Genomic DNA, 25,862 nt, shown 5'->3' on the forward strand with positions numbered 1-25,862 from the left:
GATAACACTACTGAATCACATCAAGTGTGCTGTGTGTAGACTGTACCATGATAACACTACTGAATCACATCAAGTGTGCTGTGTGTAGACTGTACCATGATAACACTACTGAATCACATCAAGTGTGCTGTGTGTAGACTGTAGGATGATAACACTACTGAATCACATCAAGTGTGATGTGTGTAGACTGTAGGACGATAACACTACTGAATCACATCAAGTGTGCTGTGTGTAGACTGTACCATGATAACACTACTGAATCACATCAAGTGTGCTGTGTGTAGACTGTACCATGATAACATTACTGAATCACATCAAGTGTGATGTGTGTAGACTGTACCATGATAACACTACTGAATCACATCAAGTGTGCTGTGTGTAGACTGTACCATGATAACACTACTGAATCACATCAAGTGTGATGTGTGTAGACTGTACCATGATAACACTACTGAATCACATCAAGTGTGCTGTGTGTAGACTGTACCATGATAACACTACTGAATCACATCAAGGGTGCTGTGTGTAGACTGTACCATGATAACACTACTGAATCACATCAAGTGTGCTGTGTGTAGACTGTACCATGATAACACTACTGAATCACATCAAGTGTGATGTGTGTAGACTGTATGACGATAACACTACTGAATCACATCAAGTATGATGTGTGTAGACTATACAATGATAACACTACTGAATCACATCAAATGTGATGTGTGTAGACTGTACCATGATAACACTACTGAATCACATCAAGTGTGATGTGTGTAGACTGTACCATGATAACACTACTGAATCACATAAAGTGTGCTGTGTGTAGACTGTACCATGATAACACTACTGAATCATATCAAGTGTGATGTGTGTAGACTGTACCATGATAACACTACTGAATCACATCAAGTGTGATGTGTGTAGACTGTACCATGATAACTCTACTGAATCACATCAAGTGTGATGTGTGTAGACTGTAGGATGATAACACTACTGAATCACATCAAGTGTGATGTGTGTACACTGTATGATGATAACACTACTGAATCACATCAAGTGTGATGTGTGTAGACTGTACCATGATAACACTACTGAATCATATCAAGTGTGATGTGTGTAGACTGTACCATGACAACACTACTGAATCACATCGTGTGCTGTGTGTAGACTGTACCATGATAACACTACTGAATCACATCAAGTGTGATGTGTGTAGACTGTACAATTTTAACACTACTGAATCACATCAAGTGTGATGTGTGTAGACTGTACCATGATAACACCACTGAATCACATCAAGTGTGCTGTGTGTAGACTGTACCATGATAACACTACTGAATCACATCAAGTGTGCTGTGTGTAGACTGTACCATGATAACACTACTGAATCACATCAAGTGTGATATGTGTAGACTGTACCATGATAACACTACTGAATCACATCAAGTGTGCTGTGTGTAGACTGTACCATGATAACACTACTGAATCACATCAAGTGTGCTGTGTGTAGACTGTACCATGATAACACTACTGAATCACATCAAGTGTGATGTGTGTAGACTGTACAATGTTAACACTACTGAATCACATCAAGTGTGATGTGTGTAGACTGTACAATGTTAACACTACTGAATCACATCAAGTGTGATGTGTGTAGACTGTATGACGATAACACTACTGAATCACATCAAGTGTGCTGTGTGTAGCCTGTATGAGGATAACACTACTGAATCACATCAAGTGTGCTGTGTGTAGACTGTACCATGATAACACTACTGAATCACATCAAGTGTGCTGTGTGTAGACTGTACCATGATAACACTACTGAATCACATCAAGTGTGATGTGTGTAGACTGTAGGATGATAACACCACTGAATCACATCAAGTGTGATGTGTGTAGACTGTAGGATGATAACACTACTGAATCACATAAAGTGTGATGTGTGTAGACTGTAGGATGATAACACTACTGAATCACATCAAGTGTGATGTGTGTAGACTGTACCATGATAACACTACTGAATCACATCAAGTGTGCTGTGTGTAAACTGTAGGATGATAACACCACTGAATCACATCAAGTGTGATGTGTGTAGACTGTACGACGATAACACTACTGAATCATATCAAGTTTTATGTGTGTAGACTGAAGGACGATAACACTACAGAGTCACATCAAGTGTGCTGTGTGTAGACTGTACGACGATAACACTACGCAATCACATCAAGTGTGATGTGTGTAGACTGTACCATGATAACACTACTGAATCACATCAAGTGTGATGTGTGTAGACTGTACCATGATAACTCTACTGAATCACATCAAGTGTGATGTGTGTAGACTGTAGGATGATAACACTACTGAATCACATCAAGTGTGATGTGTGTACACTGTATGATGATAACACTACTGAATCACATCAAGTGTGATGTGTGTAGACTGTACCATGATAACACTACTGAATCACATCAAGTGTGATGTGTGTAGACTGTACCATGACAACACTACTGAATCACATCGTGTGCTGTGTGTAGACTGTACCATGATAACACTACTGAATCACATCAAGTGTGATGTGTGTAGACTGTACAATTTTAACACTACTGAATCACATCAAGTGTGATGTGTGTAGACTGTACCATGATAACACTACTGAATCACATCAAGTGTGCTGTGTGTAGACTGTACCATGATAACACTACTGAATCACATCAAGTGTGCTGTGTGTAGACTGTACCATGATAACACTACTGAATCACATCAAGTGTGATATGTGTAGACTGTACCATGATAACACTACTGAATCACATCAAGTGTGCTGTGTGTAGACTGTACCATGATAACACTACTGAATCACATCAAGTGTGCTGTGTGTAGACTGTACCATGATAACACTACTGAATCACATCAAGTGTGATGTGTGTAGACTGTACAATGTTAACACTACTGAATCACATCAAGTGTGATGTGTGTAGACTGTACCATGATAACACTACTGAATCACATCAAGTGTGATGTGTGTAGACTGTAGGATGATAACACTACTGAATCACATCAAGTGTGATGTGTGTAGACTGTAGGATGATAACACTACTGAATCACATCAAGTGTGATGTGTGTAGACTGTAGGATGATAACACTACTGAATCACATCAAGTGTGATGTGTGTAGACTGTACGACGATAACACTACTGAATCACATCAAGTGTGCTGTGTGTAGACTGTAGGACGATAACAGTACTGAATCACATCAAGTGTGGTGTGTGTAGACTGTATGAGGATAACACTACTGAATCACATCAAGTGTGCTGTGTGTAGACTGTAGGACGATAACACTACTGAATCACATCAAGTGTGCTGTGTGTAGACTGTAGGACGATAACAGTACTGAATCACATCAAGTGTGGTGTGTGTAGACTGTATGAGGATAACACTACTGAATCACATCAAGTGTGCTGTGTGTAGACTGTAGGACGATAACAGTACTGAATCACATCAAGTGTGGTGTGTGTAGACTGTATGAGGATAACACTACTGAATCACATGAAGTGTGCTGTGTGTAGACTGTATGACAATAACACCACTGAATCACATCAAGTGTGATGTGTGTAGACTGTATGAGGATAACACTACTGAATCACATCAAGTGTGCTGTGTGTAGACTGTATGAGGATAACACTACAGAATCACATCAAGTGTGATGTGTGTAGACTGTATGAGGATAACACTACTGAATCACATCAAGTGTGATGTGTGTAGACTGTAGGACGATAACACTACTGAATCACATCAAGTGTGATGTGTGTAGACTGTAGGATGATAACACTACAGAATCACATCAAGTGGGATGTGTGTAGACTGTAGGATGATAACACTACTGAATCACATCAAGTGTGCTGTGTGTAGACTGTACCATGATAACACTACTGAATCACATCAAGTGTGATGCGTGTAGACTGTAGGATGATAACACTACTGAATCACATCAAGTGTGCTGTGTGTAGACTGTATGAGGATAACACTACAGAATCACATCAAGTGTGATGTGTGTAGACTGTAGGACAATAACACTACTGAATCACATCAAGTGTGATGTGTGTAGACCAGCGGTCGGGAACCTATGGCTCGCGAGCCATATATGGCTCTTCCGGTGACGGCATATGGCTCCCAGACAATTTTGAGTTGAAAATTATTTTTTTTTCAAAAAAATCAGTTTGGAACTGATTTTAAAATACTTGTGATATTTCTAAATAATACTGTGTCATTTTAAAGTAAACAGAAATTAGTTTTGAAGATAAATTTCACGGGTCACCCGTGGGTCGGGTCGGGAACCAATGGCTCGCGAGCATGTCCGGGTCATTGTAAAGGTGAAGAAATCAATTTTATCAGATAGCCAACTAGTTTATCCGCTTCAACCCTTGTAACGGAAAAGATGGCGAAAAGAAAAAAAGACGATGATTACCGTGCATTCCAGGCTGCGTGGACAGAGGAATTTGCATTTGTGGAGAGAGCAGGATCTGCGGTATGTCTAATATGCAATGATAAAATTGCATCGATGAAACGGTCAAATATAAAGCGGCACTTCGATACGCACCATGCTTCATTTGCATGGAAATCTCCAGCGGGGGACAGCAGGAAAAGGGCATGCGAGGAGCTACAGCGGAGAGTGCAGACGAGTCAGCAGCAGCAACTACGTGTGTGGACCAAGCAAGGTGACGGGAATTCCGCTAGCTTTGCGGGGGCTTTGGCAATAGTAAGGAATGGAAAGTCATTCACAGATGGCGAGTATGCCAAAACATTCATGCTTGATGTGGCCAATGAACTGTTTGATGACTTCCCAAATAAAGACAAGATAATCAAACGAATAAAAGACATGCCCCTGTCAGCAAGAACTGTGCACGATCGTAGCATCATGATGGCAAATCAAGTCGAGGAAACACAAATGAAGGACATAAACGCCGGGACATACTTTTCTCTCGCGTTAGATGAGTCAACAGACGTTAGCCATCTATCTCAGTGCAGTATCATTGCCAGGTATGCTGCAGGTGACACACTGCGTGAGGAAAGCTTGGCTGTTTTGCCAATGAAAGGGACAACAAGAGGAGAGGATTTATTCATGTCTTTCATGGAGTTTGCTAAAGAAAAAAAACTACCGATGGATAAACTTATTTCTGTCTGTACTGATGGTGCACCCTGTATGTTGGGGAAGAACAAAGGATTTGTAGCGCTTCTCCGTGAACATGAAAAGAGAGCCATCCTAAGTTTTCATTGCATCCTGCACCAGGAGGCGCTTTGCGCTCAGACATGTGGCCAGGAGCTTGGTGAGGTGATGTCGCTGGTCATTCGAGTGGTCAACTTTATTGTTGCCCGAGCTTTAAATGATCGCCAGTTTAAAGCTCTGTTAGAAGAAGTTGGGAATCATTATCCCGGTCTGCTTTTACACAGCAACGTGCGTTGGTTGTCAAGGGGGAAGGTGCTCAGCCGTTTTGCAGCTTGCCTGAGTGAAATCCGGACTTTTCTTGAAATGAAAGGCGTCAAGCATCCTGAGCTAGACAACACTGACTGGCTCCTGCAGTTTCACTATCTCGTGGACATAACTGGCCATCTGAACCAGCTCAATGTGAAAATGCAAGGTATTGGAAATACAATCTCATCCCTTCAACAAGCAGTGTTTGCATTTGAAAGCAAGCTGGAAGTCTTTCTCAGGGACATTGAAACAGGTCGTCTTCTGCACTTTGAAAGACTGCAACAATTTAGAGATGCATGCTTAGCAAGTGACTCCACTCAACATCTGGATCTCCAGCAGCTAGCTGGCTTTACGTTCAATCTCCCGCAATCATTCAAAGCACGTTTTGGAGAATTTCGTGCGCGCACTGGTCTTTTCAAGTTCATCACTCATCCACATGAGTGTGCAGTGGACAAAATCGACCTGACATGCATCCCCGGGGTCTCTATCGGAGACTTTGAGCTGGAAGTTGCTGACCTGAAGGCATCAGACATGTGGATGAGTAAGTTCAAGTCACTTAATGGAGAGTTGGAAAGTCTTGCGCGACAGCGAGCAGAGCTGGCGAGGGAACACAAGTGGACAGAAATTAAAAATCTTCAACCTGAAGACCAGCTGATTCTTAAAACTTGGAACGAGCTTTCTGTGACATACCACACAATGCAGCGTGTGAGTATCGCCGTATTGACCATGTTTGGCTCTACATATGCATGTGAACAGTCTTTCTCGCATATGAGGAACATTAAGACCAACCTACGCTCACGTTTAACTGATGGAAGCCTCAACGCCTGCATGAAGCTCAACCTCACCACGTATGAACCAGACTACAAGGCCATCAGCAAAACCATGCAGCACCAGAAGTCGCATTAAAAGTAAGACATATTTAATTTATTATACGTTAAAAATACTATATGGCTCTCAATGAAATATATTTAGAAATATTTGGCTTTTATGGCTCTCCCAGTCAAAAAGGTTCCCGACCCCTGGTGTAGACTGTACCATGATAACACTACAGAATCACATCAAGTGTGATGTGTGTAGACTGTAGGACAATAACACTACTGAATCACATCAAGTGTGATGTGTGTAGCCTGTATGAGGATAACACTACAGAATCACATCAAGTGTGCTGTGTGTAGACTGTACAATGATAACACTACTGAATCAGATCAAGTGTGATGTGTGTAGACTGTATGAGGATAACACTTCTGAATCACATCAAGTGTGATGTGTGTAGACTGTATGAGGATAACACTACTGAATCACATCAAGTGTGATGTGTGTAGACTGTACCATGATAACACTACTGAATCACATCAAGTGTGATGTGTGTAGACTGTACCATGATAACACTACAGAATCACATCATGTGTGATGTGTGTAGACTGTATGAGGATAACACTACAGAATCACATCAAGTGTGATGTGTGTAGACTGTACCATGATAACACTACTGAATCACATCAAGTGTGATGTGTGTAGACTGTATGAGGATAACACTACTGAATCACAGGCTACGACACAAGTGGATAAAACGTCATCGGTGTGCGTGCTGCATCAGCGTGCGCCATCAGCCCAGGCCGCTGGCAGAGCAACATGACGCCAAGCAGGAATCCAGTCCTTCTGATAGTCGCCGCAGCTCCTTTTGTTGCTCGTTGTGTTGAAGCCATAGCATTTGGGTCACAGACGCTAACAGTGTGTGTGTGTGTTTGTTTGTGTTCAGCGCCAGCAAAGATTGTGCGTGGCGTTGATCGGCGCATCATTTCGTGCTGCATTTCTATTGGTCGGTTAGTAGACGTAGGTCGTCACAGCAGCAGTCACATTGTGAGATGGACATCCTATATTTCAGACAATGTCAGACTTTTGACCCAGGTTACCTTCGCTCGCAAGACCATAATAACCGCCGTCTTTGAACCTGTCTCACGGTGCGGCGTAGGACCACCGTTTTGGAGCCACGACCAAAGACGTCGCCACGTTTAGTCATCTGTCGTCTGAGACGGCCTACATCACACAGTCTGTAGGAGGCTTTAATATCTGCCTGCCTGTCTTTTCTCTCCTATCTGTCTCTCTGTCTATATGTCTAAATGTCTCTCTCTCTTCTCCCTTCCCCCTCTTCATTCATCCCCTTCCATCTCTCTCGCTCTTTCTCTCTTGCTCTCTCTCTATCTCTGTCTCTCTGTCTGTCTCTGTCTGTCTCTGTCTCTCTCTCTCTGTCTCTAATTACATCCTTCAATCATTCTGCTTTTAAAGCATATTGAATGTCAGCCCACAGAAAAGTTAAAACCACACGTCAGGATGACAGTGTGTGCGTGTGTGTGTGTGTGTGTGTTACAGTCGTCTGTCAGATGAAATATTTCTCTCTGTCTTTTGTGAAACTAGAAGCAGAGAGAAAAAATATTGTCGTTATAAGTCGGTGATTTACAAAAACAGTCCCACACAAAGCTCCGTGGTTTCCTGTGATGTGGTCCTGCTCTTGATGACTCACAAATCGGAGTCATTATGAACCGTTTCAGGTCTTATGGGCTCAACTCATCCTTTAACCAGTTCTGAGCTACAGAACGACCCAAACTACTATGTGGTCTTTCTGAGGTGGGCCGGCTCACGAGTCAGATTACAACATAAAGCACACAAAGACGGATGAAGAACACCTCATGTGCAGCTGCAGTTCGTCTTCATCAAGAACACAACGTCAGGAAACAGAAAACGTCTGGCAACATCAGTCTTCATGAAGAGAAGGTCTGTGGAGCGACAGACCCACTGTGATGTAATCCACGATGTTCCTTCACTTGCAGAACACAACGTCAGGAAATAGAAAACATCTGGCAACATCAGTCTTAATGAAGAGAAGGTCTGTGGAGCGACAGACCCACTGTGATGTAATCCACGATGTTCCTTCACTTGCAGAACACAACGTCAGGGGATAGAAAACATCTGGCAACATCAGTCTTCATGAAGAGAAGGTCTGTGGAGCGACAGACCCACTGTGATGTAATCCACGATGTTCCTTCACTTGCAGAACACAACGTCAGGAAATAGAAAACATCTGACAACATCAGTCTTCATGAAGAGAAGGTCTGTGGAGCGACAGACCCACTGTGATGTAATCCACGATGTTCCTTCACTTGCAGAACACAACGTCAGGAGATAGAAAACATCTGGCAACATCAGTCTTCATGAAGAGAAGGTCTGTGGAGCGACAGACCCACTGTGATGTAATCCACGATGTTCCTCCACTTGCAGAACACAACGTCAGGAGATAGAAAACGTCTGGCAACATCAGTCTTCATGAAGAGAAGGTCTGTGGAGCGACAGATCCACTGTGATGTAATCCACGATGTTCCTTCACTTGCAGAACACAACGTCAGGAGATAGAAAACATCTGGCAACATCAGTCTTCATGAAGAGAAGGTCTGTGGAGCAACAGACCCACTGTGATGTAATCCACGATGTTCCTTCACTTGCAGAACACAACGTCAGGAGATAGAAAACGTCTGGCAACATCAGTCTTCATGAAGAGAAGGTCTGTGGAGCGACAGACCCACTGTGATGTAATCCACGATGTTCCTCCACTTGCAGAACACAACGTCAGGAGATAGAAAACATCTGGCAACATCAAGTCTTAATGAAGAGAAGGTCTGTGGAGCGACAGACCCACTGTGATGTAATCCACGATGTTCCTTCACTTGCAGAACACAACGTCAGGAGATAGAAAACATCTGGCAACATCAAGTCTTAATGAAGAGAAGGTCTGTGGAGCGACAGACCCACTGTGATGTAATCCACGATGTTCCTTCACTTGCAGAACACAACGTCAGGAGATAGAAAACATCTGGCAACATCAGTCTTCATGAAGAGAAGGTCTGTGGAGCGACAGACCCACTGTGATGTAATCCACGATGTTCCTTCACTTGCAGAACACAACGTCAGGAGATAGAAAACATCTGGCAACATCAAGTCTTAATGAAGAGAAGGTCTGTGGAGCGACAGACCCACTGTGATGTAATCCACGATGTTCCTTCACTTGCAGAACACAACGTCAGGAGATAGAAAACATCTGACAACATCAGTCTTCATGAAGAGAAGGTCTGTGGAGCGACAGACCCACTGTGATGTAATCCACGATGTTCCTTCACTTGCAGAACACAACGTCAGGAGATAGAAAACATCTGACAACATCAGTCTTCATGAAGAGAAGGTCTGTGGAGCGACAGACCCACTGTGATGTAATCCACGATGTTCCTCCACTTGCAGAACACAACGTCAGGAGATAGAAAACGATCGAAACGATCGAAAGGAGCTAGTTGAGGTGGTTCGGGCATCTGATTAGGATGCCTCCTGGCTGCCTTCCTCTGGAGGTTTCCCAGGCACGGCCAACCGGGAGGAGACCCCGGGGTAGACCCAGAACTCACTGGAGGGACTACGTGTAGTCTGGCCTGAGAACACCTTGGGATCCCTCAGGAGGAGCTGCAGGGCATTGCTGGGGAGAGGGACGTCTGGAGTGCCCTACTTAGCTTGCTGCCACCGCGACCCGACCCCGGAGAAGCGGCTGATGATGAATGAATGAATGAACGAACAAACAAACGAACAAAGAAATGAACAAACGAACGAACGAACGAACGAACGAATGTGATATCTATGTGAGCAACTGACCACATCAAGTTTCATGAGCAAACTGACCTGATCAATAAAACCGATTATGAACCTAAATTGTGATTTTCACTGAAATGTCAGACACGTCAGCAGTCTAAAAGCAGTGAGACCCTTGTCTGTGGTGTTTCTCCATCCTGTAGCTCTCACAGAACTAGCGGGCAGGTTGGGAAATTTCAGAGAGGACCAGACATTAACAACAGATCTCCTCCTTCCCCACAAAAGCGTCAGTTGGGCTCCTTCTGTCCATCTGCTGATGTTCCTGTCTGCCAGGCGCTCGCGGCCGGCTCGGCTTCACCCTTTTTCTATTTGTGTAAACAGCGGTTGGCCTGTCCAACACACACACACACACACACACGCACAAACAGTTGTGAACACACACATGTAGCGTCCATCGTGACTCATGCAGCGCAGCAGAGGAATGAGGTGAGATCCTCCTGCTGTGATGTTCTGCTTCCTCTCTTGTTTGGTTTCCACTGGAGGAGTCTGCTGTGGTTAACCCATTCTGCTGCACAACTCACCTCTGACTTATTAAACTGTGTGTGTGTGTGTGTGTGTGTGTGTGTGTGTGTGTGTGTGTGTGTGTGTGTCTGTACCTCTTTTGTGTGTGTGTGGAAGGACACTGACATGTCCAGTAGTAGTTTCCTCTGCTCCACCCGGCGGACGAAGTCCTGTATCCTGACCTCTAGGTGGCGTGCGGCCTTGTAGATCTCCTCCGGGTCACACTCGCCCGTCTGAGCCAGCTGCTCCGCTGCCTCGAGCAGCTTGTCCGCATTAGTGTAGGTGTTCTGGACGAGAGACAAAGGAAGACACAGGGACAAGCAGAGAGAGAGAACATATTCTATTAGTTTGCTAGTTAAAAAAAAAATACTCAAGACCATGAAGCAAAATGGTACAACACCTTAAGAGAGAGAGAGAGAGAGAGAGACAGAGAGAGAGAGAGAGAGAGAGAGAGAGAGAGAGAGAGAGAGAGAGAGAGAGAGAGAGAGAGAGAGAGCGAGAGCGAGCGCTCAAATCTCGAGAGATGACACAACAAAACACACACACACACACACACAGGGAGGGTGAGAAGGGGGAAACCCTGGTGTGTGCTGGCATTTTAACCACATCAACAGATTGTTGTCCTATGTATGTTCTACAATGTTCTACAACTGAACCACTCACGTGAGGTATACAGAATGATGACAGGTATGGAACAATGTCAGACAGACGGACATACAGACAGATGGACAGATAGATAGGTACAGGTATGGAACAATGTCAGACAGACAGATAGATAGACAAATACAGGTATGGAACAATGTCAGACAGACGGACATACAGACAGACGGACAGATAGATAGGTACAGGTATGGAACAATGTCAAGACAGACAGATAGATAGACAAATACAGGTATGGAACAATGTCAGACAGACGGACATACAGACAGATGGACAGATAGATAGGTACAGGTATGGAACAATGTCAGACAGACAGATAGATAGACAAATACAGGTATGGAACAATGTCAGACAGACAGACAGATAGACAAATACAGGTATGGAACAATGTCAGACAGACAGATAGATAGACAAATACAGGTATGGAACAATGTCAGACAGACGGACATACAGACAGATGGACAGATAGATAGGTACAGGTATGGAACAATGTCAGACAGACAGATAGATAGACAAATACAGGTATGGAACAATGTCAGACAGACAGACATACAGACAGATGGACAGATAGATAGGTACAGGTATGGAACAATGTCAGACAGACAGACAGACAGACAGATGGACAGATAGATAGGTACAGGTATGGAACAATGTCAGACAGACAGATAGATAGACAAATACAGGTATGGAACAATGTCAGACAGACGGACATACAGACAGATGGACAGATAGATAGGTACAGGTATGGAACAATGTCAGACAGACAGATAGACAGACAAATACAGGTATGGAACAATGTCAGACAGACAGACAGACAGACAGATGGACAGATAGACAAATACAGGTATGGAACAATGTCAGACAGACGGACATACAGACAGATGGACAGATAGATAGGTACAGGTATGGAACAATGTCAGACAGACAGATAGATAGACAAATACAGGTATGGAACAATGTCAGACAGACGGACATACAGACAGATGGACAGATAGATAGGTACAGGTATGGAACAATGTCAGACAGACAGATAGACAGACAAATACAGGTATGGAACAATGTCAGACAGACGGACATACAGACAGATGGACAGATAGATAGGTACAGGTATGGAACAATGTCAGACAGACAGATAGATAGACAAATACAGGTATGGAACAATGTCAGACAGACAGACAGATAGACAAATACAGGTATGGAACAATGTCAGACAGACAGATAGATAGACAAATACAGGTATGGAACAATGTCAGACAGACGGACATACAGACAGATGGACAGATAGATAGGTACAGGTATGGAACAATGTCAGACAGACAGATAGACAGACAAATACAGGTATGGAACAATGTCAGACAGACGGACATACAGACAGATGGACAGATAGATAGGTACAGGTATGGAACAATGTCAGACAGACAGATAGATAGACAAATACAGGTATGGAACAATGTCAGACAGACAGACAGATAGACAAATACAGGTATGGAACAATGTCAGACAGACAGATAGATAGACAAATACAGGTATGGAACAATGTCAGACAGACAGACAGATAGACAAATACAGGTATGGAACAATGTCAGACAGACGGACATACAGACAGATGGACAGATAGATAGGTACAGGTATGGAACAATGTCAGACAGACAGATAGATAGACAAATACAGGTATGGAACAATGTCAGACAGACAGACATACAGACAGATGGACAGATAGATAGGTACAGGTATGGAACAATGTCAGACAGACAGACAGACAGACAGATGGACAGATAGATAGGTACAGGTATGGAACAATGTCAGACAGACAGATAGATAGACAAATACAGGTATGGAACAATGTCAGACAGACGGACATACAGACAGATGGACAGATAGATAGGTACAGGTATGGAACAATGTCAGACAGACAGATAGACAGACAAATACAGGTATGGAACAATGTCAGACAGACAGACAGACAGACAGATGGACAGATAGACAAATACAGGTATGGAACAATGTCAGACAGACGGACATACAGACAGATGGACAGATAGATAGGTACAGGTATGGAACAATGTCAGACAGACAGATAGATAGACAAATACAGGTATGGAACAATGTCAGACAGACAGACATACAGACAGATGGACAGATAGATAGGTACAGGTATGGAACAATGTCAGACAGACAGATAGATAGACAAATACAGGTATGGAACAATGTCAGACAGACAGACATACAGACAGATGGACAGATAGATAGGTACAGGTATGGAACAATGTCAAGACAGACAGATAGATAGACAAATACAGGTATGGAACAATGTCAGACAGACAGACAGACAGACAGATGGACAGATAGACAAATACAGGTATGGAACAATGTCAGACAGACGGACATACAGACAGATGGACAGATAGATAGGTACAGGTATGGAACAATGTCAGACAGACAGATAGACAGACAAATACAGGTATGGAACAATGTCAGACAGACAGACAGACAGACAGATGGACAGATAGACAAATACAGGTATGGAACAATGTCAGACAGACGGACATACAGACAGATGGACAGATAGATAGGTACAGGTATGGAACAATGTCAGACAGACAGATAGATAGACAAATACAGGTATGGAACAATGTCAGACAGACGGACATACAGACAGATGGACAGATAGATAGGTACAGGTATGGAACAATGTCAGACAGACAGATAGATAGACAAATACAGGTATGGAACAATGTCAGACAGACAGACAGATAGACAAATACAGGTATGGAACAATGTCAGACAGACAGATAGATAGACAAATACAGGTATGGAACAATGTCAGACAGACAGACAGATAGACAAATACAGGTATGGAACAATGTCAGACAGACGGACATACAGACAGATGGACAGATAGATAGGTACAGGTATGGAACAATGTCAGACAGACAGATAGATAGACAAATACAGGTATGGAACAATGTCAGACAGACAGACATACAGACAGATGGACAGATAGATAGGTACAGGTATGGAACAATGTCAGACAGACAGACAGACAGACAGATGGACAGATAGATAGGTACAGGTATGGAACAATGTCAGACAGACAGATAGACAGACAAATACAGGTATGGAACAATGTCAGACAGACGGACATACAGACAGATGGACAGATAGATAGGTACAGGTATGGAACAATGTCAGACAGACAGATAGACAGACAAATACAGGTATGGAACAATGTCAGACAGACAGACAGACAGACAGATGGACAGATAGACAAATACAGGTATGGAACAATGTCAGACAGACGGACATACAGACAGATGGACAGATAGATAGGTACAGGTATGGAACAATGTCAGACAGACAGATAGATAGACAAATACAGGTATGGAACAATGTCAGACAGACAGACATACAGACAGATGGACAGATAGATAGGTACAGGTATGGAACAATGTCAGACAGACAGACAGACAGACAGATGGACAGATAGATAGGTACAGGTATGGAACAATGTCAAGACAGACAGATAGATAGACAAATACAGGTATGGAACAATGTCAGACAGACAGACAGACAGACAGATGGACAGATAGACAAATACAGGTATGGAACAATGTCAGACAGACGGACATACAGACAGATGGACAGATAGATAGGTACAGGTATGGAACAATGTCAGACAGACAGATAGACAGACAAATACAGGTATGGAACAATGTCAGACAGACAGACAGACAGACAGATGGACAGATAGACAAATACAGGTATGGAACAATGTCAGACAGACGGACATACAGACAGATGGACAGATAGATAGGTACAGGTATGGAACAATGTCAGACAGACAGATAGATAGACAAATACAGGTATGGAACAATGTCAGACAGACAGACAGATAGACAAATACAGGTATGGAACAATGTCAGACAGACAGATAGATAGACAAATACAGGTATGGAACAATGTCAGACAGACGGACATACAGACAGATGGACAGATAGATAGGTACAGGTATGGAACAATGTCAGACAGACAGATAGATAGACAAATACAGGTATGGAACAATGTCAGACAGACAGACATACAGACAGATGGACAGATAGATAGGTACAGGTATGGAACAATGTCAGACAGACAGACAGACAGACAGATGGACAGATAGATAGGTACAGGTATGGAACAATGTCAGACAGACAGATAGATAGACAAATACAGGTATGGAACAATGTCAGACAGACGGACATACAGACAGATGGACAGATAGATAGGTACAGGTATGGAACAATGTCAGACAGACAGATAGACAGACAAATACAGGTATGGAACAATGTCAGACAGACAGACAGACAGACAGATGGACAGATAGACAAATACAGGTATGGAACAATGTCAGACAGACGGACATACAGACAGATGGACAGATAGATAGGTACAGGTATGGAACAATGTCAGACAGACAGATAGATAGACAAATACAGGTATGGAACAATGTCAGACAGACGGACATACAGACAGATGGACAGATAGATAGGTACAGGTATGGAACAATGTCAGACAGACAGATAGACAGACAAATACAGGTATGGAACAATGTCAGACAGACAGACAGACAGACAGATGGACAGATAGACAAATACAGGTATGGAACAATGTCAGACAGACGGACATACAGACAGATGGACAGATAGATAGGTACAGGTATGGAACAATGTCAGACAGACAGATAGATAGACAAATACAGGTATGGAACAATGTCAGACAGACAGACATACAGACAGATGGACAGATAGATAGGTACAGGTATGGAACAATGTCAGACAGACAGACAGACAGACAGATGGACAGATAGATAGGTACAGGTATGGAACAATGTCAGACAGACAGATAGATAGACAAATACAGGTATGGAACAATGTCAGACAGACGGACATACAGACAGATGGACAGATAGATAGGTACAGGTATGGAACAATGTCAGACAGACAGATAGACAGACAAATACAGGTATGGAACAATGTCAGACAGACAGACAGACAGACAGATGGACAGATAGACAAATACAGGTATGGAACAATGTCAGACAGACGGACATACAGACAGATGGACAGATAGATAGGTACAGGTATGGAACAATGTCAGACAGACAGATAGACAGACAAATACAGGTATGGAACAATGTCAGACAGACGGACATACAGACAGATGGACAGATAGATAGGTACAGGTATGGAACAATGTCAAGACAGACAGACAGACAGACATAGATAGATAGATAGAAAGATACAGAGAGAGAGAGAGAGAGAGAGAGAGAGAGAGAGAGAGAGAGAGACGACACTGGACAGAGAAGTCATGAGCTGCTGAAACTACAAAGAAGTACCTCTAAGGTGGAATAAACCTGGACATTTTCATAAGGACCTGAAGAGGATTACACCAACTTCAACATATACTATTATTTAACATATATTCCACCACACATCCACAACCAGGAGTTAAAAACCTATTTTTGGGCAAAACTAGCTGAAGGGTACTCTGAACCATGGATTCACGAAGACACTAGTGTTTCTCCACCGGTGAAGCTAAACTCACACCTGGGTGGGAATAATGTTGAACCTGAGGGAGGACTGCGTGCCTGGGGTCCCTCGTAATCCAAAAAGTGAACCATATCAAAGTTATCCTTAAATATATACATCGCTGGAACTTGGATCAACTTGGATACACATGGGGTCGACTGTCGAGAGTAACGGGGAGTGCAGGTGAGCGGTGAAGAAGAGAGTGCAGGCAGGGTGGAGTGGGTGGAGAAAAGTCAGGACTGATGTGTGACAGAATGCTACCAGCAAGAGTTAAAGGGAAGGTTTACAAGATGGTAGTCAGACCAGCTATGTTGTATGATTTGGAGTGTGTGACATTCTTGTGTAAGAAGTAGGGTTGTCGTGAAGCGTCTAGTGTGTTTCTGTCACGTCTCACTCTCAACCTTCACCGCTGGCTAGCAGAAATGCGACCAGGAGAGCCGAACACGTGAGACTCTCCCTGCCGGTACATAGCCTCTCCAACAGCAAGCCCTATGTAGCGCCTCCTCGTGGCGACACACGGTAACTGGGTACACCTTGGACCCTGGCTGAACTACAAGGGACTCGGAGGAGGTCTGGCCCCTAGACGTGCGGTACACAGGCCCACCGGTGTGTGGTTATTCCCTGATGCCCACGAATGAGCCCGCCAGCTATGGGTTAAATAGTGCCAAGTCAGGTCAACCTTTACTGCTACCATTTTGACAGTAGATGGTCCTATCTGCATCTGTTCCTACCGCCTTGTAGATCTGCCTCTTTAAGCAAGGCTAGGAGAAGGTAACTCTGAATTCAAATCCAAGAAGGCGCTGGCAGCAGGGTGCTCCATGGTGTTTGTGGCAGAAGAACCCAATAGGATCATGAGCCCTATCGGACTAATGGCACAAACATCAGATGGCATGCAGAAGAACCCCACTGTTGATCAATGGACGGCAACACCTGACAAGTAAACTGTCACTGCGGGGCAACCTCTTTAACTACTGAGCCCGTTGCACTAAGTTGTACCGCTTAGGAATGGGTTCTGAGGTCCAGAGAGACTGTTCGGCAGGGACACAACACTGACTGTCTTAACAACTGTGCAAGGTGTGATGTGAGCAGAGCTCGATCAACATTCGTCTGTGGCAAACGTGGATGATGTTGTCGCTCTAATGCGGGCCTGATGGCCCACAGGCGTGCTTGCCGAGCTTAAACTGCATCACAGTCATCATCATTACTGATGGACGGCTGAAGAGAAGATGGTTTGGAGACAGTGGCACAGATGAAGAGACAGGAGGCGGAGCTGTAGGTGGCAGAGTTGAAGATAAGATTTTCATTGGGAGTGATGAAGAAGGACAGGATTAGGAAGGAGTATATTAGAGGGACAGCTCAGGTTGGACGGTTTGGAGACAAAGCAAGAGAGACCAGATTGAGATGGTTTGGACATGTGTGGAGCTGCCAAGGAAGAGGAGAAGAGGAAGGCCAAAGAGGAGCTTTATAGATATGGTAAGAGAGGACATGCAGAGACAGAGTTTGTTCCCAGCCTTTCTTTTGATAAGCACATTAAAGACAAAACTTATCTCTCAGAAATGTCTGACACAGCCCCTACCTAGTGATCCTATTACCACTGGGACTATGGTGGATTTCACCTTCCACATCCGATCTAGTTCTTCCCTCAGCCCTTGGTATTTCTCCAGCTTCTCATGCTTTTTCTTTCTGATGCTGTCGTCACTCGGGACGCTACATCGACCACGACTGCTGTCTTCTGAGCCTTGTCGACGACCACAATGTCTGGTTGGTTAGCCAGCTTGTCAGTCTGGAACTTGACGTCCCACAGGATCTTAGCTCTGCCATTCTCAACCAGCTTTGGCAGTGTCCCCCATTTGGACTTGGGGACTTCCAGTCTGTATTTAGTACAGATGTTCCTGTACACTATCCCAGCTGCTTGGTTATGTCTTTCATTGTACGCTTTCCCAGCTAGCATTTTACACCCTGCTACGAAGTGCTGGACAGTCTCAGGGGTGTCTGCACAGCCTGCATCCTGGGTTTTGTTTGGTGTGGTAGACCCCTGCCTCAACTGATCTGGTCCCGGTCCATTAATTGATATCAATTAATATTGATTGATTGATGGTGAATATTAATATTACCTATATCGATCTATTGATCAGATCAATTTTTTTGCAGCAAATTCACAATGCTTCTGTTTGTATTTCTATAAATTTATTTCTGATTTTTCCCTTTTTTCTCCCAATTTAGTGGCCGATCGATCCCTATTTTAATTCAAACACCCACCCTCGTGCTGCATGCGTTCGCCAACTGCATCTCTCCGGCCGGCAGTCTCGAAGGAGGCGCCTCTCCACTTTCGTGACAAGGCGACTCTAGGCCGAACCACTGTTTATTCCGACACACACAGAGACGCATTCATGTGACGAACACAAGCTGACTCCGCCCCCCCCCGAAGACAGCATCGCCAATGATTGCTGCTTCATCGAGTCCGGCCATAGTCGGATCTGACGAGACCGGGGCGCGAACCCCAGTCCCCAGTGGGCAACTGCATCGACACAAAGCCGATGCTTAGACCGCTACACCACCGCGGACTATTCTGTTTGTATTTCTAAGTCAAATCTATTCTTATTTACATATTTGACCACAACGTTATCATGTGACACATTGTTTAAAAATCTCTTTTTCAAGCAGAGCTCTCCTTATTGGTCTCCTTATTGGAGGTTGAGTGGCTGGTGCTCTGGTATAGTCCGAACAACGTGGAGATGAACATGCTCAAGACTGTGGAGATGACAGTGGACTTTCAGACACGTGCCTCAGCACTGCTCCCCCTCATAATATCCAACAGCCCTGTGTGAACTCTGGAAACCTTCAAGTTTCTGAGAACTACTTTTTCCAAAGACCTGAAGTGGGAGACCAACATCAACGCTATCCTCAAAAAGGCCCAGCAGAGGATGCTCTTTCTGCAGTAGTTGAGGAAATTTGATCTGCCACAGGAGCTGTTGAGCCAGTTCTGCACCGCAGTCATTGAATCTGTCCTGTGCACATCCATCACGGTCTGGTTCACAGCAGCACCAAAACAGGATAGGAACAGACTGCAGTGAACAGTAAGGACAGCAGAACAAAATGACGCTTCCCTACCCACCCTGCAGGACTTGTACACCTCTAGAGCCTGGAAACAGGCAGGCAGAATCAGCACAGACCCCCAATACCCAGGACACAGTCTGTTTGAACTCCGACCCTCTGGCAAGCACTACAATGTGCACCAAACCACCAGATACAGGAACGGTTTTTTCCCCACAGGCCATCTCTGCCATGAACACATGGTGCAAGTACAGAAACTTATTATGTAAATATGACTTTTTGTAAATAGCCCCCTCTGGTCAAGATGCCTCACTACATATTTACAATGTGCACTACCTCTTCAAACCTGATGTGCAACACAATGTTTGTGCAATACAAGCGTACAATTGTAATTACACATACTACCGCTGTATAGTGGTTATAAATTATCGCTATTGTTGTTGTGGTTGTAACATAGGTATGTAATATAGTATGTAGTTGTGAGGTGGATGGTAGGTGAATATATAGTGTGTACTTTTGGTACAGAAGATAATATAGTGTAATATGGGGGGGTATATAGCATTGTATATGGGCATGATGGGTTGTGTAGTGGTGGTATGGTATACAGTATAGTGTATGGTAATATAGTATGTCAGCATCATGGTATAATGTAGGTTGTTGACTAGTCACCATAACAAGACTCTGTACAGTAGCGACATAGTGTAATATGGGGGGGGTATATAGCATTGTCTATGGGCATGATGGGTTGTGTAGTGGTGGTATGGTATATAGTATAGTGTATGGTAATATAGTATATCAGCATCATGGTATAATGTAGGTTGTTGACTAGTCACCATAACAAGACTCTCTACAGCAGCGACACAGCAGCTGTTGTGCCTCCAGTGTCCTGCTGTTGTTCCATTTATTTCTTCTGTTTTTTCCTTTTTGTTTTGTTTGTTTGTTTCCTTTTTTGTTTTGTTTTTGTGCGTGTGTGAGTGTGCACGAGCTAGAAGCTGCTGTGAACCAGAGTCACATTCCTCGCGAGCAGAGGCCCACTGGGCCAATCGAGCTGATTCTGGTTCTGTAAGTAGACCTGTTTTATTTACACCTGTTTTACAATGTAAACATGTGCTTCCCATAGACAGACAGACACACAGACAGACTGACTGACTGACACACAGACAGACTGACTGACTGACTGACTGACACACACAATCAGACAGACAGACAGACAGACAGACACACACACACACACACACAATCAGACAGACAGACGGACCTGAGCGACATCTTCGAAGTCGTCGTGTCTCTTCTGCAGGGCTCTGGCTCGGTGGAGAGACTTTCCTACTCCAGTGTGTTTACTGAGGAACGCCTCACCGTGGTTCTCTATCCAGTCCATCACCTGCAGAGCAGCACACACAGGTTAACCCCCATAAAGGACCACAGTACAGCACTAAATACAGGACTAAATACTGTCTGATACTATGTGCTCCTGTCCATAGTTCTCCATCCATCCACCCATCTGACCATCTCTCTATCTGTCCTTCAAATGGTCTCTCCGTGTAGGACTTTTATGTGTTTTAGTGCAGCCACAGTAGATCATCCCTGTCCTGCCAGCCAGAGGTCAGAGGTGACTGGTGTTTCCCCTCATACAGGTCCAGTCTGGTTTGTGGCATGATGCAAACCTAGTCTTTCCTTCTCTTACATCCCCTTTCTCTCTGTTTGGGTCTCTGTCTGTTTTTTGTTTTCCATCCACTGATGAAAGAGCATTGAGGATGGTAGCATCTATCCTGACAGAGGGTTAATTAAAGCTAGGGGCAATTTAGTACGGCCGATTCACCTGACCTACATGTCTTTGAGTCACCTGACCTACATGTCTTTGAGTCACCTGACCTACATGTCTTTGATTCACCTGACCTACATGTCTTTGAGTCACCTGACCTACATGTCTTTGATTCACCTGACCTACATGTCTTTGAGTCACCTGAACGACATGTCTTTGATTCACCTGACCTACATGTCTTTGAGTCACCTGACCTACATGTCTTTGATTCACCTGACTTGCATGTCTTTGAGTCACCTGACCTACATGTCTTTGATTCACCTGACCTACATGTCTTTGAGTCACCTGACCTACATGTCTTTGATTCACCTGACCTACATGTCTTTGATTCACCTGACTTACATGTCTTTGGACTCCGGTTTCCTCCCACAGTCCAAAGACATGTAGGTCAGGTGAATCAGCCGTACTAAATTGTCCCTAGGTGTGAATGTGTGTGTGTGTGTGTGTGGGGGGGGGGGCTCTGTGGTGGACTGGCAGCCTGTCCAGGGTGTCTCCCCGCCTGCTGCCCAATGACTGCTGGGATAGGCTCCAGCATCCCTGCGACCCTGAGAGCAGGATAAGCGGTTCAGACAATGGATGGATGGATGGATGGATAGAAACTGGAGCACCCAGAGAAAACCCCCCACAGACACGAGGAGAACATGCAAACTCCACACAGGGGACCACCTGAGATGACCCCCAAGGTTGGACTACCCCGGGGCTCGAACCCAGGACATTCTTGCTGTGAGGCAACAGTGCTAACCACTGGGCCACCGTGCCGCCCATATGTAAGAAAATGTGCAGGGCAGGCGTGAGGCCCGGTGCAGCCAGTCCCAGCCCATGTGGCGGTTCTGGATGCTTCCATCCAATGTTAAACCAACTTTATGAACTCTGTAGAATTCTGAAGAACTTCAGTGAAGTTCCAACACTAGCTTCTTCTTATGTAATGAAAACATGAAGGGCTGTTGATGTGAGTGTCTGGTCAGTAATGTTCCCTGCTCACCATCCCAGTAACAGACTAAGTCCGTCTTTCTTCATCTTCCCAGTAAAAGACTGAGTCCGTCTTTCTTCATCTTCCCAGTAAAAGACTGAGTCCGTCTTTCTTCATCTTCCCAGTAAAAGACTGAGTCCGTTGTTCTTCATCTTCCCAGTAAAAGACTAAGTCCGTCTTTCTTCATCTTCCCAGTAAAAGACCGAGTCCGTCTTTCTTCATCTTCCCAGTAAAAGACCGAGTCCGTAGTTCTTCATCTTCCCAGTAAAAGACTGAGTCTGTCGTTCTTCATCTTCCCAGTAAAAGACTGAGTCAGTCGTTCTTCATCTTCCCAGTAAAAGACTGAGTCTGTCGTTCTTCATCTTCCCAGTAAAAGACTGAGTCTGTAGTTCTTCATCTTCCCAGTAAAAGACTGAGTCTGTCGTTCTTCATCTTCCCAGTAAAAGACTGAGTCCGTAGTTCTTCATCTTCCCAGTAAAAGACTGAGTCCGTCGTTCTTCATCTTCCCAGTAAAAGACTGAGTCAGTCGTTCTTCATCTTCCCAGTAAAAGACTGAGTCCGTCGTTCTTCATCTTCCCAGTAAAAGACTGAGTCTGTCGTTCTTCATCTTCCCAGTAAAAGACTGAGTCAGTCGTTCTTCATCTTCCCAGTAAAAGACTGAGTCCGTCGTTCTTCATCTTCCCAGTAAAAGACTGAGTCTGTCGTTCTTCATCTTCCCAGTAAAAGACTGAGTCCATAGTTCTTCATCTTCCCAGTAAAAGACTGAGTCCGTCGTTCTTCATCTTCCCAGTAAAAGACTGAGTCCGTCGTTCTTCCGTTCTTCATCTCCTGATCTCTTCATCGACACAACAGATTCTCATGTTTGGGGTTTTTCTCTTCTCACTAGTTTGCACTTTCATTCAGCATCTCTTGTTGCCAACTTCAGAAATGTGCAGAAAATATAGCTTGACGTTAATAAAGCTGTGTGTGTGTGTGTGTGTGTGTGTGTGTGTGTGTGTGTGTATACCTGTTGGACATCCTGTTGAAACACACACAGTTGTAGCCTCTGGTGCAATCGGACCTTTCGGTGCTGCCAGATGTTCTCCAGACGCCGCTGGTGGTGCAGAACCTCATGGACCACGTCCAGGATACAGTGGACCTGAAGGAGGACATGTAAACACTCAACAAGTCCTCCAGAGGTCCTCATCCAGAACCTGTCTGGATTAGTAGCCCCGCAGTGCAAAACCTAGTCTTCCAACCAATGAGTGACTCGACTGTTTATGGGTTAGACTGAGAGTCCAAAACGTTTTGACCAACTTCCTGACGCAGTTATGGAGACAACATCTGGTTACCATGGAGACAACAGCTGATCCTGATGTTACCTGCCACATCAGACCTGCTACCTACAGCTGTCCCTGGAAGTTTATCTGACGCTTTAGAAATTACATAATAATCCATCCATCCATCTAACGAACCACTTATCCTGCTCTCAGGGCCGCTGGTATGCTGGAGCCTATCCCAGCAGTCACTGGGCAGCAGGCGGGGACACACCCTGGACAGACCGCCAGGCCATCAAACAGAGCTGACACACCCACACACATTCATACCTAGGGACAATTTAGTACGGCCGAGTCACCTGACCTACATGTCTTTGAGTCACCTGACCTACATGTCTTTGAGTCACCTGACCTACATGTCTTTGGACTGTGGGAGGAAACCGGAGCCCCCGGAGGAAACCCACACAGACACGGGAGAACATGCAAACTCCACACGCGGGACGACCCAGGACGACCCCCGAGGTTGGAATACCCCGGGTCTCGAACCCAGGAAATTCTTGCTGTGAGGTGACCGTGCTAACTGCCCTATATATATAATTATATAATATTATATATAACATATAACATAATAATATATATATATTATAATTTATATATAATATACATATAATACCAACCAATCAAGTTGCATTTTATATAACACTTTTCTAGCTGCAACAGCCACAATATAATCATAGAATATAATAATATATATTATTATATATTATATTATATATAGTATTTAATATAATCATATATATAATAGATAATATAATCATATAATATAATCATATATATAATATAATAATTTATAATATATAATTATAAACTGAGAATGAATTTTCTTTGATTTCATGACATGTTCAATGCCAGGAACCACATCGTGCTGCGAGGAAGCTGTAAAAGAAAACCAGTCCTTCACTTCAGTATGACTGTAAATGGGACTGACCGCCTTGGAATAGTTGGCGGTTGCCGTCAGCGAATCAGAGTTGCCGGGACTCAGAGGTCTCTGGAGTACGTCCAATAGGGCTTTGCCATCTTGACTCACCTGGACACAGACAGGAAGAGAACAGAGGGATTAGACAGGACAGACACACAGAAGGACAGACACACAGAAAGACAGACAGACAGACGGACGGACAGCAGTCAGTCAGAAAGACATGTCCTCTGCTCACTGGCCAGAGTCCTGACCACACCAGACACACTTTCAAAAGTAGCACTTAACTTCTCCTGCTAATTACAAAATTACACACAGACACAAACCACAATGGTGGCAACATCCCTCTCTCTCTCTGTCCACACACACACACACACACACACACTGAACTCAGTAAACATGGCAGCACGAAGCCGTCTCTCTCTGCTAGAGCATCTTTACCTGATTGTTATCCAGTAAACCATCTATAAAATATATGCCATATAGACTCTTTATCTAACTTCAGAATTAGCATATACTATATATATATTTTTTTTCCTCTTCCGAGCCGTCCCGGTCTCTGCTCCACCCCCTCTGCTGATCCGGGGAGGGCTGCAGACTACCACATGTCTCCTCCCATACATGTGGAGTCACCAGCCGCTTCTTTTCACCTGACAGTGAGGAGTTTCACCAGGGGGATGTAGCGCGTGGGAGGATCACGCTATTCCCACCAGTACCCCCCCCTCAAACAGGCAACCTGACCAACCAGAGGAGGCGCTAGTGCAGTGACCAGGACACGTACCCACATCTGGCTTCCCACCTGCAGACACGGCCAATTGTGTCTGTAGGGATGCCCGACCAAGCCGGAGGTAACACGGGGATTCGAACCAGCCATCCCCGTGTTGGTAGGCAACAGACTAGACCGCC

At 44.3% G+C, this 25,862-nt stretch overlaps 1 protein-coding gene across 1 annotated transcript in view; it reads right to left on the reverse strand.

Moving 5' to 3' along the window:
* LOC130120432 (kalirin-like) overlaps positions 1-25,862 on the reverse strand; it is a 168,045-nt gene that overhangs the window by 45,908 nt on the left and 96,275 nt on the right. The window contains exons 13-16 of the mRNA XM_056288967.1: positions 24,969-25,067; positions 23,731-23,862; positions 21,191-21,313; positions 10,747-10,938 (exon numbers count right to left, since the gene is read on the reverse strand). Of these exons, the coding sequence (XP_056144942.1) occupies positions 10,747-10,938; positions 21,191-21,313; positions 23,731-23,862; positions 24,969-25,067 (546 nt within the window). The remainder of the gene's footprint in view (positions 1-10,746; positions 10,939-21,190; positions 21,314-23,730; positions 23,863-24,968; positions 25,068-25,862) is intronic.

The sequence above is a fragment of the Lampris incognitus genome, chromosome 11, assembly GCF_029633865.1.
Source record: "Lampris incognitus isolate fLamInc1 chromosome 11, fLamInc1.hap2, whole genome shotgun sequence".
NCBI classification, from domain to species: Eukaryota; Metazoa; Chordata; class Actinopteri; order Lampriformes; family Lampridae; genus Lampris; species Lampris incognitus.